This window comes from Symsagittifera roscoffensis, chromosome 1 (genome assembly GCF_963678635.1).
Source record: "Symsagittifera roscoffensis chromosome 1, txSymRosc1.1, whole genome shotgun sequence".
NCBI classification, from domain to species: Eukaryota; Metazoa; Xenacoelomorpha; order Acoela; family Convolutidae; genus Symsagittifera; species Symsagittifera roscoffensis.
This window is the reverse complement of record NC_087062.1, coordinates 74,794,851-74,808,055: the sequence shown is the minus strand read 5'-3', so window position 1 is coordinate 74,808,055 and position 13,205 is coordinate 74,794,851. Positions and strand designations below refer to the sequence as shown.

Genomic DNA, 13,205 nt, shown 5'->3' with positions numbered 1-13,205 from the left:
TTAAATTCATATTGTTGGTTTCCGATAACAAATTGTGTTAAACGTCGTGATTGTTCATCTAGTGGCATTTGATTGTATGCACTATTCATGTCGGCGGTTGTGAAGTATTTGCCGTTTATTTTTGTTAAAATAACTTGTATTGGTTCAATGGGCCAATTACATTTTGATTCATCTATAAGTGAATTGAGGTATCTAGCATCGAGAACGATTTTTAATGATTCTCCTTTAGCTAGAATGATAACGGGGTTGATAAATGTGTTGCCTTTTGGTTGTTCTTCTTTATTAACTGGTGATATGATGTTGTATTGTTCTAAAATATCGAGTAATCTGTTTACTTTATCATGTAAGTGAATTGGTACTTTACTTGCTCTCTGTTTTTTGAAAACTGCGTTTGGTTTTAATGGGAGATGTAGTGATGAACTGATTTTGCCAACATCGAATTTTGATGTTGCATAGACTGATGAATATTTAATTAGCTGTTTGGCTAACTTTTCGAATTCGTCTTGTGTTATTTGTGAATGTTGGAAATTAAACATTGTTAAAAATTTTTGTTGGTCCTCTGTGTAGTTACTTATATTGAATGTAGGTTTGAAATATGGAGTTTTTGTGAAATAATCCGTATTTCTGTTTTCGTTACTTATTATATTATTTATAGATAATTCTTCATTAAGAATTGTAGATTGGCAAATATCTAGTAATTGGAGTATATTATTTACGCGATAGGCTTTTTCGTGTATTGATGATATTGTAGCGTTGGTTTCACAATATCCTAAAAGTCCTAAAGGTAATGTTACTTGGTAAGGTGTGTTGTTATAAACATGTAAGGAAATAATATCTGAATTCGAATTTTTCAAATATTTTATTGAAGAGATTGTGATTTTGAAAAATTTATGAATAGGTTTGAATTCAAAATCTGACATATAAAATTTTTGTTTGTTTTGTTCTTTATCATATTGGTGAACTTGTTTGATTGAAAAATTATAGATGTTTCCTGATAGTGGTTTCAGGTGTTTTCTTTGTTGGTTATATATTGGATAGAATTTTGAAAAGAATGGTGGTTGTTTATTTAATCTTTGAAAAAATGTTAGGGATGTTTCTTTTGTTTTTGTATATTTATCTTTGATTAATATTTTACTATTTAGTATGTTAATTGTTGGTATATACTTCGAAATAAATGGTATTCCAATGATATTATATTTAATATCAGTGATATGGAATATTTGTTTAAATGGCTTGTTTAGAATTTTACTTTGCTCCATTGTTCTGGTAGGGAGGAGAAATAATTGGATTTTTCCGTAGTTTATCAATGTTGATCCTTGTGCTGTTGCTAGCTTACTGGAGGTTTCAAGAGGTGTTAGCTTTGGATGTAAAGTTTTTATTTCATTCCATGTGGGAATGTTTATTATGTTTGATTCTGCTCCTGAATCAATTAAAAAATCTATTTCAAGGTCTGGTGGTTGAAATTCTTTATTTCTTGGGCTTTCTAAGAGAAATGGTATTGTCCAAATTTTTTCTTTGGGTTGTTCTTTTTGTATATTTTGGTAGATGTGGTTTGTATTCAAGCATTTTGTTTTGACATTTTGATTGGGTTGTTCTGTAGTATTTTTTGCATTTGTTTCTTGCGTTGTTGGTGTGGAATTTATGGGTGTAGTGTAATGATTTTGAAGAAATTCTGATTGATTTTCATATATGTGTGATGGAAAGGGTTGTTCATATATGACAGATTCATAGTCATTTTCGACTTTTATCATATTGATAGCAAGAGTGTTTTCAGTATCACTTTCTGAATCTGATGATGTACAGTTTATTTGATTGAGTTGTAACGCATCAGTTACTGTGTCATCAATACCTGGAGGGTCTGATGTTGTTTCTGGATTAGATTGTACTTGATTGATTTGTCTTTGATGTTTAGGTGTACTGCTTCTATGACGATTATTAGAGTTATTATAGTGATTATTATTCCTATGTGGTGATTGGGAATAATTTCTGTAACGATTATTATAACTTGGGTGTCGATTTTGTGAATTATTTCGCGATCTGTTTTGGTAGTTATTGTTTGGTCTGTTATAGTTCGATCTATTATATGAGTTATTTCTTGATCGATTGTTCGGATAATTCTGGTTTCGGTTGTTTGAATAACTTCTATTTCGATTATAGGAGTAGTTTCTATTCCTATTGTATGATGAATTTCGTGATTGGTTGTTTGGATAGTAGTTATTTCTTGATTGGGAATTAGATCTAGAAACAAATCGTTGTGTATTTGAATTTGATCTGGAGTAGTTATTTCTACTATTTGGTCTATTGTAGTGATTTTGTGATGAATTTTGTGTATTTCTTCGTTCTGGTGATCTTCCTCTATAACTTGAGTTATATGGGGATTGATTTCTTGTATAACTTGTATTGTTCGGAAGTGGCTTTCCTGAACTGTTGTTGCTGTATACATTTTTGTTTGGTAGATTTTGATCTTTTTTCATGTATTGATAGAATGATTTATTTGGTTCTTTGTATTTTTGAGGTTTATTTTGACTATCTTGCTGTTTTTGTCTACATTCGGAAATACTATGTCCGTATCGTCGGCAATAATTACACCATTTTTTGAAAGATGGTTTGCCTTTGAAGTTTGGGTTCTTTTCATAAATATTGAGTATTTCAGTGATTTTTTCAACGAGGTCTGTTTCTGATTCCTGTATATTATTAATATTAGTGGAAGTCGTTTCAATTTTGTTAACGTATTGTAATTTCAGATTTTCCGTTTCTTCTAGTTTCATCGTGATTTCTGCTTGTTCTAGTTTGTCTACTAGTTTTCGAAAATCTAAATCGGGTTCTCGAATTGAAGAAGGATGAGATGCTCTCTTTTTTATTGCTATTTTCCTTAATTGTGGTGTTAAGGTCATCATTAAGATTTCTGTCATCTTTGTATTTTTATAGTCATGTGTATTTAGTGAATATGCTTTTCGAACTAGTGTTTCGATTCGTACTGCTATTTGCTTGATGGTTTCGTTTGGTAATCTGCGAATTTCATTACATAAAACTCTTTGTTGTTGTTTGTTTCTTTCGGAGTCAAACATTTTTGAAAATTCTTGTGTAAATCTTTTCCAGTTTGATTTTATTTCTAGAGGTAGTACTGAAAACCATTTTTGGGCTGCGCCATCTAAGGTTGTTTGTATCAACGCTGTGCGTCGATGTATCCAGTTTTGATGTAGTGGCGTATTAATTGGTTCAGGTCCTATATTTAAAATCAAATTTGCTGTTACTGCATTTAAATAATCTTCTACAGAGTATTCAGGGTCTGTTCCTGTGAAAACCATTAAAGGTTTGTTTGATGTTATTGATGATCCACCCATAAGGTATGGATTCATTGTCATTTGTAATGATTCTGCTGCATTTGGCATTTGAGAAAAATTTGAAAGTTGGTTTCTTGTTATTTCATGTTGTTGAAGATAATATGGGAGTGGTATTTCATTTTGCATTTGTGATGGTTGATACGAGTGTGCAGTCATTGGATTTTGTTGTTGAATTGGTTGAGAAGATTGTGTATTAATTAGATTTTGTTGTTGAATTGGTTGTTGATTATGTGCATCTATTGGTTGTGGAGAAAAATTTCTATGATTTGTATGTGTTCTCTGTATTCCTTGTCTACGATATTCTTGAGTATTTGGTGCAAATATATCTGGTTGTAAGAAATCATCATCTGAGGATAAATAATCCATTTGATAAGATGTCTGTTTTTTATTTTTATTTTGTTGAAAAAATGGGTGATTTTCACTGCGATCCTGTGGAGGATTTGGTTGAAAATTTTTGGAATTATATTGGGCTGTTGGGTTATCCCAGTTTCGAGGTTTTGTATATTGGTTAAAATTCCTTTGTGGTTGATAATTTGTTTTTGATGGATGTGTATAATTATAATTATGGTCTGCAAAGTTGTTTCTAGTGAATGTTTTGCGTGTTTTTGATGGTATTGTCATGGGTCTGTATGTTTGGTAATCCATATGTGAATATTTAGGGGCAACCGAAGGTTTAACGGTTGATTGTAAGGTTACCTGTGTTTGTGAAGGATTTGTATTTCTTGGTGTTGTTAAATTTGGGCGTATTGGTGAAATACTTTGTTGTGTAGTTGTTGTGTGTACAATTTCTTCATTTATGAAGTGTGATGGTGTCTGGATATCTTGTTGAGTAAGATTCCTAGTTCCATTGAGGTTTTCATTGTGTATGACTGTAGAGTTTAAACTATTATTTTGTGTATCGGGTAAAAATGTATTATAGTTTAATGGAGTTGCATCAATTGTTAATGGTATTACTCTTACATAATCTCTTATGTAAGATATTGTACCTATTGCTTGACTTGAGATTGATTGTGGAAAGCTTATAAATGCGGGATGAGACCATTCGGGGTCCCAAACATAATCTGATTGTTCTGTGATAGCGGTATCATCGTTCGAATTTTGGGGTCTAAAATTTTTTCTTGCTTGTGCAATTAAATCAATATTGTGTGTGAAATAATCTATTATGAACCATGCTAAAATTTTTTGTAAATCGTGTTTGGTATGTTGTGAAACGTCGTCTTTCGTGAAATTTTCTTTAATGATGTTTAAATAACTAGAGAGTAGTGTGATTTCATGTCGTACTCTTAAATGTTTAGATGTTTCTGTCGGTGAGACATTTGTTAATGGAAGTTCATTTTCTAATATCGAAATATAACTATATATTATTGCGAAAACTTCATTGGTGAATATGGAGTTTGCTCTTTGTGAGTTATGGTATTGGATGCTTTTTATATATTCTGAAAAAACTTTTGAAAATTCTAAATCAAGATCGTCTGTTTGAATAGTATATGTTCTATTATTGTGGTTTGGGGAGGTGAATTCTATAGAGTAGATTCCATACTGTTGTGTTATGTTGCATATATCTTTTAGATAGTGGTCTATGATTTGTCTTTTGATTTTTACATCGGGGAACTCTGTTTTACATGGACTGATTCCGGGTTCAAATAAATTTACGAGTAAATTTTGACAAAATATGTGTTGTCCTCTATCAGTATCTGCGTCTACTATAAAGGGAAAGATTTCATCATCATCTGGAGTTTCGTCACCTGGAGTGTGCGTTGAGCTCATTTTTTCGTTCGATGACTGTTAATATGTAATTATTAATGTGTCGAATTGGTTGATTCCAATTGTATAAATGTACTGGTTTGTGTTTGTACTGCTTTTTTATTCTTCTTTTTCCTCTTTGTGATGAATTTGAAGTTGTTTCTGAGTCAGAAAAATATAATTGATCGTGAAGTGGGCAATTTTTATCTATTGATTCTTTTAGTTTGTAAAGTTCGTCTAAACTGTTGGTTTCTGATTCTGAAAATGCGTTTCGATTTTTTGAAAATCTTTTTCGTGTTATTTGTCTTTGTTTAGTTATTATCTTCCTCTTTAGTGTTTGTCGTTTTGTTCGAATGTATCCAACTGTTTGTGTATGAGGTGTGATTACAAGGTCGTATTTTTTGTTATCTATTTCACAATTGTGTAAAATGATTGTTTGTTTATTTCCTAGGTTTTTAAATGACATAAGGTTTAGAATGACGGATGCAAAGGTTGTTAAATGATTTCTATTTTCTTAAACTGTTAGTTCTTACGATTTTTTGGTTAGCTTAACCTGGGTCTTTTTGTTCAGGGTTGGAGAGAAAAGTATATCGATTCCGAAGAATGATTTTTACTTTCTTGTGTCTAGTATAAGCTAAGGTGTTAACTTACTTAATCTTACTTAGGGGTAGTGATTGTGTTCAAGGGTTGGAGAATAGTAAATCGATCCACAAGGTTCAGGTATAATTAGAACGCGAGTAGTTCGTTAGATACTATTTTAAACTTACTAAGTCTAAGATTTATCCTGGGTCTGGTAAGAGGGGGGGGGGTCAAGTGAAGGATGAATAACCGAAGTTCTTCACTGTTTATCCTAATTTGAATGATTAGTTTTGTTCAAAAATTTCTATTAGTCTTGGGCTTTAGAAAGGGTTGGGTAGTGAATCGACGTTTGAGGTCGTTAGACACTAATTAAGTGGGTGGGGGAGAACAAAGTTGTTCTGTTTGATCCAAGGATAAGCCTTGATGATCAAATTTAAAATTTAATTAAGTAGAAAATGATTTAAGATCCAAGGATAAGCCTTGATGATCTGGTTTTAAAATTAAGTGACTTTAAATTTTGATAAAGTTTTAAATTTGTGTAAAGGAAAAATTTAGTGTTTTGAAGATATTAGTGAGTTGATGATTGCTGTTATGTTTTAGGTGATGAAGCTGGAACAACAGGATGATTTATGATTACTAACCATTTATTGTCATGCTACTAATTTTTATTTTTATTTTCCAATAAATATTTTTCAAACATGTTTTGTATATTACTGCAGAGTTTTAGGAAAACGATCTTAGATCTTTTTATCAATCGTTATTGTATAATATTAATTTTGTTTAGCGCCTGAAATGATTTTGAAGAGTAACTTCAAGGTTTTATGTTTGCAAATGGAAATCTAAATTCATTGCAAGTAGTATTCGAAATATAAAAGTTTGTTCTGGCTTTTGCCGAACTATCATATAACTATACGGCAAGTTTCTACTTTGTCGTATGTCGTCTTTGGTTCGAGGTCTTCTTCCAATTCCGGGTAGTTCTGTTATGGTTCGGAATATTGGCTCTGATCTATTGAGTCGGAGAGACATTTCAATTAAATTATTGTCGTATAACATTTTGTAAATGTTTTTGTCTAATTTCTAATCTATTTTTGGTTAATTCTAATCTAGTAAGGTCTTGTTCGAGACTTATGGTCGCACCAGATGAGTTAGGACCGAAGTGTAACTCATAGAGTAATTTCGGATAGGGTACACCGTCTGCTCGTCACGCTATCTTATTTTCGGCCGGATAGATTCGTGCAACTTCTTAGTCTAATACCGATCCTAATCTTACTCTTATACTATCTAGTCTCAGGTTGTTTAACTAGTCTCTGCTAGGCTCAATAGATCTAGGGTATACTGGTTTATTGCGGCTGCTGAAGTGCTCGGGAGAGTCCAACTAATTTCTAAGTTAAATTCAAATCTCTCTGGTGCTGAAATTACAAGTAACTTCAGCACTTACAAATAAGTGGGTTGTTAGTTAGATGGATCATGATTGGTTAATATTAAATACTTTACATTGGTAAAACATTTAATTTATCCAATCATAAAATATAGTTTAGATCAGGTTCCACTTAGAACAGTTTCATATATTGCTTAAGATCTAGATCATTCAACAGCCGTTGAATTTCCACATTTCGAGAACCATCATCATGATTCCAATGTGCATTAAAATCAGCCAGTAGGTAATGGTGAACTTGAATACGATTGCGATAAAAAATGTTTCAAGAAAAACTTCTGCAAGTTTCTGAAGACACCCTGAGGTGGTCTGTAGTAGGAGGTTGAAGGTCGTGGTTTTTTAATGTCATTAACTGTTATCGTCAATTTCGAATCTTCGTTTATTTCAGAATCAATCAAACTGGGCCTTAAGACTTTTCTTGTAATCACAGCAATTCCGCCTCCACTTTTAGCTAATCGATTTATGTGCATAAAACAGTACATCGCCGAGTTGTTTATGCAGCGTTTCAGAAAAAAGATCTGCGTCATCATCGAGCTGAGCCACGTTTCAATTAGAAAAACTGTGTCAAAAACATCCATTGCAATCCAGTTGGCTTTTCCTTCACTTTTGTTCCGTATTGATCTAGAGTTAATTTGTCAAATTTGGATTGTTCTAAGTCATTTATTGGCATTGGTCCAATTTTCAGTGTGTCCATTCGGTGGCAGTCTATGTTGGTGTTTCAGCCAGTCTTTTGCCTCTTCATTTAGGAAGTACCGCGAGATACATACGTTTGCAGACCAGAAATCAAGATTTTTAACAAACGTTGCGCAATCGCTTGAAAAGACCAGATAAAAATTCTCATGCTCTTTGTATTTTTACTCACTTCACGACTGAGCACAGGTTCTGCTCCTTTCGAAGCACAAAGACTAATGAGGTCATCAAGAGAACTTTCTTTGCCGATTCGACTCACATATAGGTGTCCTCTTGGAGGTGGTATCTCCACACCTTTTATCGTTGTTTGCTTTGTGTCAGAGCCAGTTATTACTGTTTTTTGTTTTTTATTACTGTTCTTCACTGACTACCAGGATTCCCATCTATCTCGTTTACGGGAACCTTCTCTTCTTTCCGAGTTATCTTGATAATTTTCGGGAGTTGCAGAGCGTATTCTTTCAGCATTTATCAATGCAGTTTTGTACGTTTGATTGGGAGTTGAAACCTGGCTTGCTTTCAGATAAATCACTTCTTGTTCAAGTTTACTTAGTTTTTCCGGTAGAATTGCAAGTTGGTTCATTTTTGCATTGAGATTTTCAAGGAGAGCAACAAACGACGTAATCGTTTTATCTTGGCAATCCTTACAATTTGCCAACTCGCATAGTTCCAGTTAATCCCGTGCAAGACTTGTGTACTTGCTTGCTGCACCATTCAAGTTAATCAGAGTCCACCCCCTCGATTGCTTCATCACATTATCGACATACGTTTTGCGACATCTCGTCTTCCCCGAGGTCTTTGGTTGAAGTTTTTTTTTTCAACACGTCAATGAATATATATTTGATACTTGTCACATAAACTAGATCATTAATATCAACTAAAGGCTACCCAAGATAAGTTATCCGGTTCGTCGAAGCAGTTACTACTGAAACATTAACTTATCAAATCGCAAAGCTATTTAATAAGTTTATTACAACATTTAGGCTCCAAAATTTTTCTATTTGCAGATGTTACACACGTTTTGCGTGATACCCCGAACTTCAAGGATTTTCAATTAGATTCATAAAACATTTCAATCAGGCGTTACTCAAATAAATAGATTAATTTAGATCAAATAGCCTTGATAAAATTCGAAAAGAAAAGTGATCTTTCGTATTAATAACTCGTTATTACTTTGATGAATTCAAACTAATCAACTATAAACAGAACTATATTAAAAACAAAACTAAGGCGTCACCTGAAAATTGGATACTACGAGCCAACTTCGCGTTTTTTAAATACTATCAGCCGAATAAAGCATCTATCAGCCGAATATGGGCTTAAATGAGTGTCCATTTAAATTTTAAAACAAAACTTTCAAGTAAAAAAAATCAAATGACACCTTTAAAACAGTTAACTTTCAAACTTTTTTTATTTCTAGATTTAAGATATCCTGCAAATAATACAAAAAATTAAAAACATCGAACATTTATTCCCCCATTCAGTAAAAAACCAAGGTTTGTCTCGTCAACAAAAGGAGCAAAAATACTGAATACACTGCGCGAAAATAATGTTACCTGATAATATTGGTCAAATAGCAAAAATTAAGGAAAGCGTTTTTGCTTAGTTATTGAAAAATAGTTTCATACTATTTAACTAGACATTGTAATACTGAACTGGTAAAAACATATTTCAATATATAACTTTCCATTTTTAAAAAAAGTTTCACTAAATTAAATGCGATCAAATAACCATTTAAGGATAGCGAGAATAACCAAAAAAAAACTCCAATTTCTAGTAGTTGAGATCGCGACCCTAGCGAGAGATCGCAAGTTCCAGAAAAAAAAGTTTATTATTTACCACGAAGGCCAAGGGGAAATTCGCATCATTTGCGATACAACGCAAGCGCAGCAATGCAAGATAGTCAAAAGTAATGAGACAGAAAAAAATCGATAAACGAAAAATTTGGGGAAAATTGAAAATATTTTCAGAAAAAATTGAAAAAAAAACCATTACTAAGTAAGCTTCTAGAATTTAAAACGCTGCCACTGAGCCGACAAAAATTATAAGACACCCATTGAGCCGAAAACAAAAAAAGTGGATCATGAATTGATGTCATACGAAAACTTCAATTAAGCTATGAAACTTTGAAATATCGCAACAGAAAATCACTTTATTTCTCAAAAAACAATCAATAATTTCTTGCTCTTGCAGCGATACAAAATGAGGTTAATTACCCGATAAAACATAAGTCGAAACAAATTAGGCCGAAGAAAGCTTTTCAGCGAAAAAAAAATGAAAAGGAAAACATACAGGGCCATTGATTTTACAAATTACAGAAGTAAATCAAAAACATAGCTGACTGATAGTTGTAAAAGAGTAATGAACGCAAGGAATCTGAAAAAAAAAAAAACAATTTAATTTTTCAAAAATTTTCATCTTTTGAATTTCGAATAAAAAATTAGATGGCTTTAAAGCTCTTTGGATTTGTAGAACAATTTATGATGAACACTTTTTAGCTAAAATTGACCCAATTTGAGAAAACTGGATAAATAGGTAAAACTTTTATTTCGCTGGGAAATCTGATAATTAATTTCCATTTTCAAAATAAAAGTCAATCACGTTTTTCGTGACCTTTACACTTTTGCAGTTCAATAGTGGAGTTTACCTTCCCTTTAGCAATGGAAATGCACTGAACTTGAAAAGAAATCAGAAGTCAAACCGCGAAAAATCTAAATTAGCGTGAACAAAATCTAAGACTTTTTCCTGAAAAAAAAATCAGCAAGACCTATATAAGAGTCTTCACTACGTTCATCACTCTTAAACACTTGCATCTACAATGAAAATGGGGAAAGCACGATAACATTGTCAATGAGGCAACTGATCCGACGGCAAACAACAGCCCGGCAGCTCTATTTTTCCCATATTTCACACATATTGAAAAAAAGTAGATAATTGGAGCTACTACAATACAAAGAAACATCAACTTGGTTGATCTCTATTCCCTCCAAAAGCAAGGCATGGACTTAATAAAGAAAGAAGTCAACGACGCCTTTCACCTACGATATGATTGGATACAGTTAATCTCTGTAGGAGTGAATGCGGTGAAGTTTAGCTAGCCTTGCAATGATTTGCAAGCTTGGTGGAATCGCAATTCTCAGACATAACGTGGTACGATACATTATTTCACAAATGCTACAGATGACGGGCAAAGACGTAACCCCTTGAACCTGCTCAAGTACAAAATATATGCAAAATACCACTTCAGAAAAAACGCAACGGATCAAAAAAATTACAAGATCAACAAGCATGATGAAGCCCGGCTAGATATTTTGTGTGTTTGTCATTACAGAAGACTTTTTTTCGACGTCCGTATTACGCATTTGACACAAGCGAAGCTGCGCTTCGCAAACCCTTGCAAGAACACGACCAAAAAGCAGCTCTATCAACTGACATAGGAAAAAGTAGAAACAAGCCTCGAATTTGCAAAAACTCGAATTAGCAAAAATCTGCGACCTAGCAAATTTGAGTCTCACGCACTAACCATTCAGCCAGGGATGCTTAAAATCCCCAAAAACTAGCCACCAATAACGCAGCTACATATGCTAATAAATTGCCAATTCGATGCAGCAAAAGTAGCACCAATTACAAAAAGACACAATTTTGCATGTAATAAATTAAAAATCATAAAACTACATAGTGTATAAATTATGCATTTCAAAAATTGCGAGATATATTGAGTTAGAAAACTGCTGAAATCGAGATTTGATTATTGTTATGTTGTTTGAACAAATAGCTTTTTTCGGTTCTCTTAATGAATTAAAATTGCATCAACTGTGTAAACTTATACCTATTCGAATGTCACGGCACATGTTATCAATAAGCTGTGAAGGTGCATCAAATAAGCTGTCATGACAATTCGATGCAGCAAATTTTGTTGCTTTAAGTCGCAACAATATTTGCGACTTAGGTTTGAAAAAAAAAGAAAGTTTGTACTATAACACTTTGAGCCTTCATATTGGCGAGAGAACTGGTAATTCTTACTCTCATTATGTCAACTATATATAATAAGTCTGTCATTCGAAATTATCAAGACTGCTCTAATTGCTTTAACCACAAACCGAGTCAAAATTGGGTATCTTAACATGAAGTCGACTTTGATTGGAACGTAAAAATTACGCACCCTAATAAAAAGACTTTCTAAAACAAGACAGCTCCAAAGGACATAAAAAAAAATTTGAGCGCTCATTACCTTTTTAGTAACTTTGGTCGTTTCGTTTTTCTCTTCCGAGCGGTACTCGTGCTAATTGGCTATCGGGTAGACCTTCATTAAGAGCGCATTACGCCTTTAACCTATCCTTTCCAAATTCTTGGAATCAAGCGTAAATAAAGAAAGAACTTATATTTACAAAAGTATTGGTATTTGAAACTAATTGATTGGATAAATCTTTCTTCATTTCTTACTATGGTCATTCCTATAGTCAAAACTGGCCTCAATCTTAAGAAGATGCCAGACATTGCAAAATGAGTTCAATTGGGCTAACTAACCATGAGAGCACGGCACTCGCGTGTTAACAGCTGTCCTTTGACGTCTAGATTGTCAATGAGAGTGTCTGCACAGGAGCAGCACAGTGGGAAGTCCAGGGCACTGCACTCGCTAAGAGAGTCGAAAACTGCGTCCACTGTCTAAAAAGACTATTTTTGAGCTGTTTAGATTTTGACCAGAAAACAAATGTGTTGGCGCTTCCCCTGCTCTCTTCCTCAAAAATAGATACATTAATATCAAAAAAAGAAGTTATCAAGACGTTAGCGGGCCGAAGAGTCCACTGACTAACCTCTTTAGAGTATGGCAGTAAATTTGAGTCAAGTGGAGCATCAGCTATTCTCTCATTCAGTTTCTGCTGTTCTGCCTCTGGTAAGCCTAAAACAAACTGTTTTAAAATGCTTGCAAAACCTGATCACGTATGTCATTTACTGACTCTGACACATTTTTGATTACTCTTATCGGATTTCAAATACAATTTTAGGTTTATACAATATTAGGTTTATACAATTTTAGGTCAATCTCACTTTTGTTGTTCGCATTGACATGATCTTTTTCATTTGTAGCACCATTACTATTAGATTGATCTTCAGAAATAACTGTTTCACCATCATCATCTGTCGTTCCTTCTTTCTTTCCCCCTTCCTCTTCGTCTTCTTCGTTGAGAGGGATGAGGGTCAAGGGATTGATTGACGTCACTCTTAATTTGGGGTTTCCTTTCGCTTCGTTCTCTTTTTCTAATCTGAACAATTTTCAATATCTTTCAATTTTTTGATTAATTTCAGCTTGAGTTTTCCAACTCGGAATCTTAAATATTTGATACACTAAGCCTAACCATAGTGACTGTTTAACTTACCACTGATATGTTTTATCACTGTTATAATAAATCTAAAAG

The 13,205-nt window shown here is 33.2% G+C and overlaps 3 protein-coding genes across 3 annotated transcripts in view; 1 reads left to right on the top strand and 2 right to left on the bottom strand.

Moving 5' to 3' along the window:
- LOC134848838 (lipase maturation factor 2-like) overlaps positions 1 to 8,758 on the bottom strand; it is a 181,307-nt gene extending 172,549 nt beyond the window's left edge. Inside the window, exon 1 of the mRNA XM_063866354.1 lies at positions 8,745 to 8,758. The gene's annotated coding sequence lies outside the window, so the exon portion shown is untranslated. The remainder of the gene's footprint in view (positions 1 to 8,744) is intronic.
- Positions 1 to 13,205, top strand: part of LOC134848889 (pre-mRNA-splicing factor 38A-like) — a 273,870-nt gene that overhangs the window by 134,640 nt on the left and 126,025 nt on the right. The window lies entirely within an intron of this gene.
- LOC134848849 (beclin-1-like protein) overlaps positions 1 to 13,205 on the bottom strand; it is a 49,956-nt gene that overhangs the window by 29,487 nt on the left and 7,264 nt on the right. The window contains exons 3-5 of the mRNA XM_063866361.1: positions 12,838 to 13,052; positions 12,603 to 12,688; positions 12,316 to 12,453 (exon numbers count right to left, since the gene is read on the bottom strand). Coding sequence (XP_063722431.1) covers positions 12,316 to 12,453; positions 12,603 to 12,688; positions 12,838 to 13,052 — 439 coding nt within the window. The remainder of the gene's footprint in view (positions 1 to 12,315; positions 12,454 to 12,602; positions 12,689 to 12,837; positions 13,053 to 13,205) is intronic.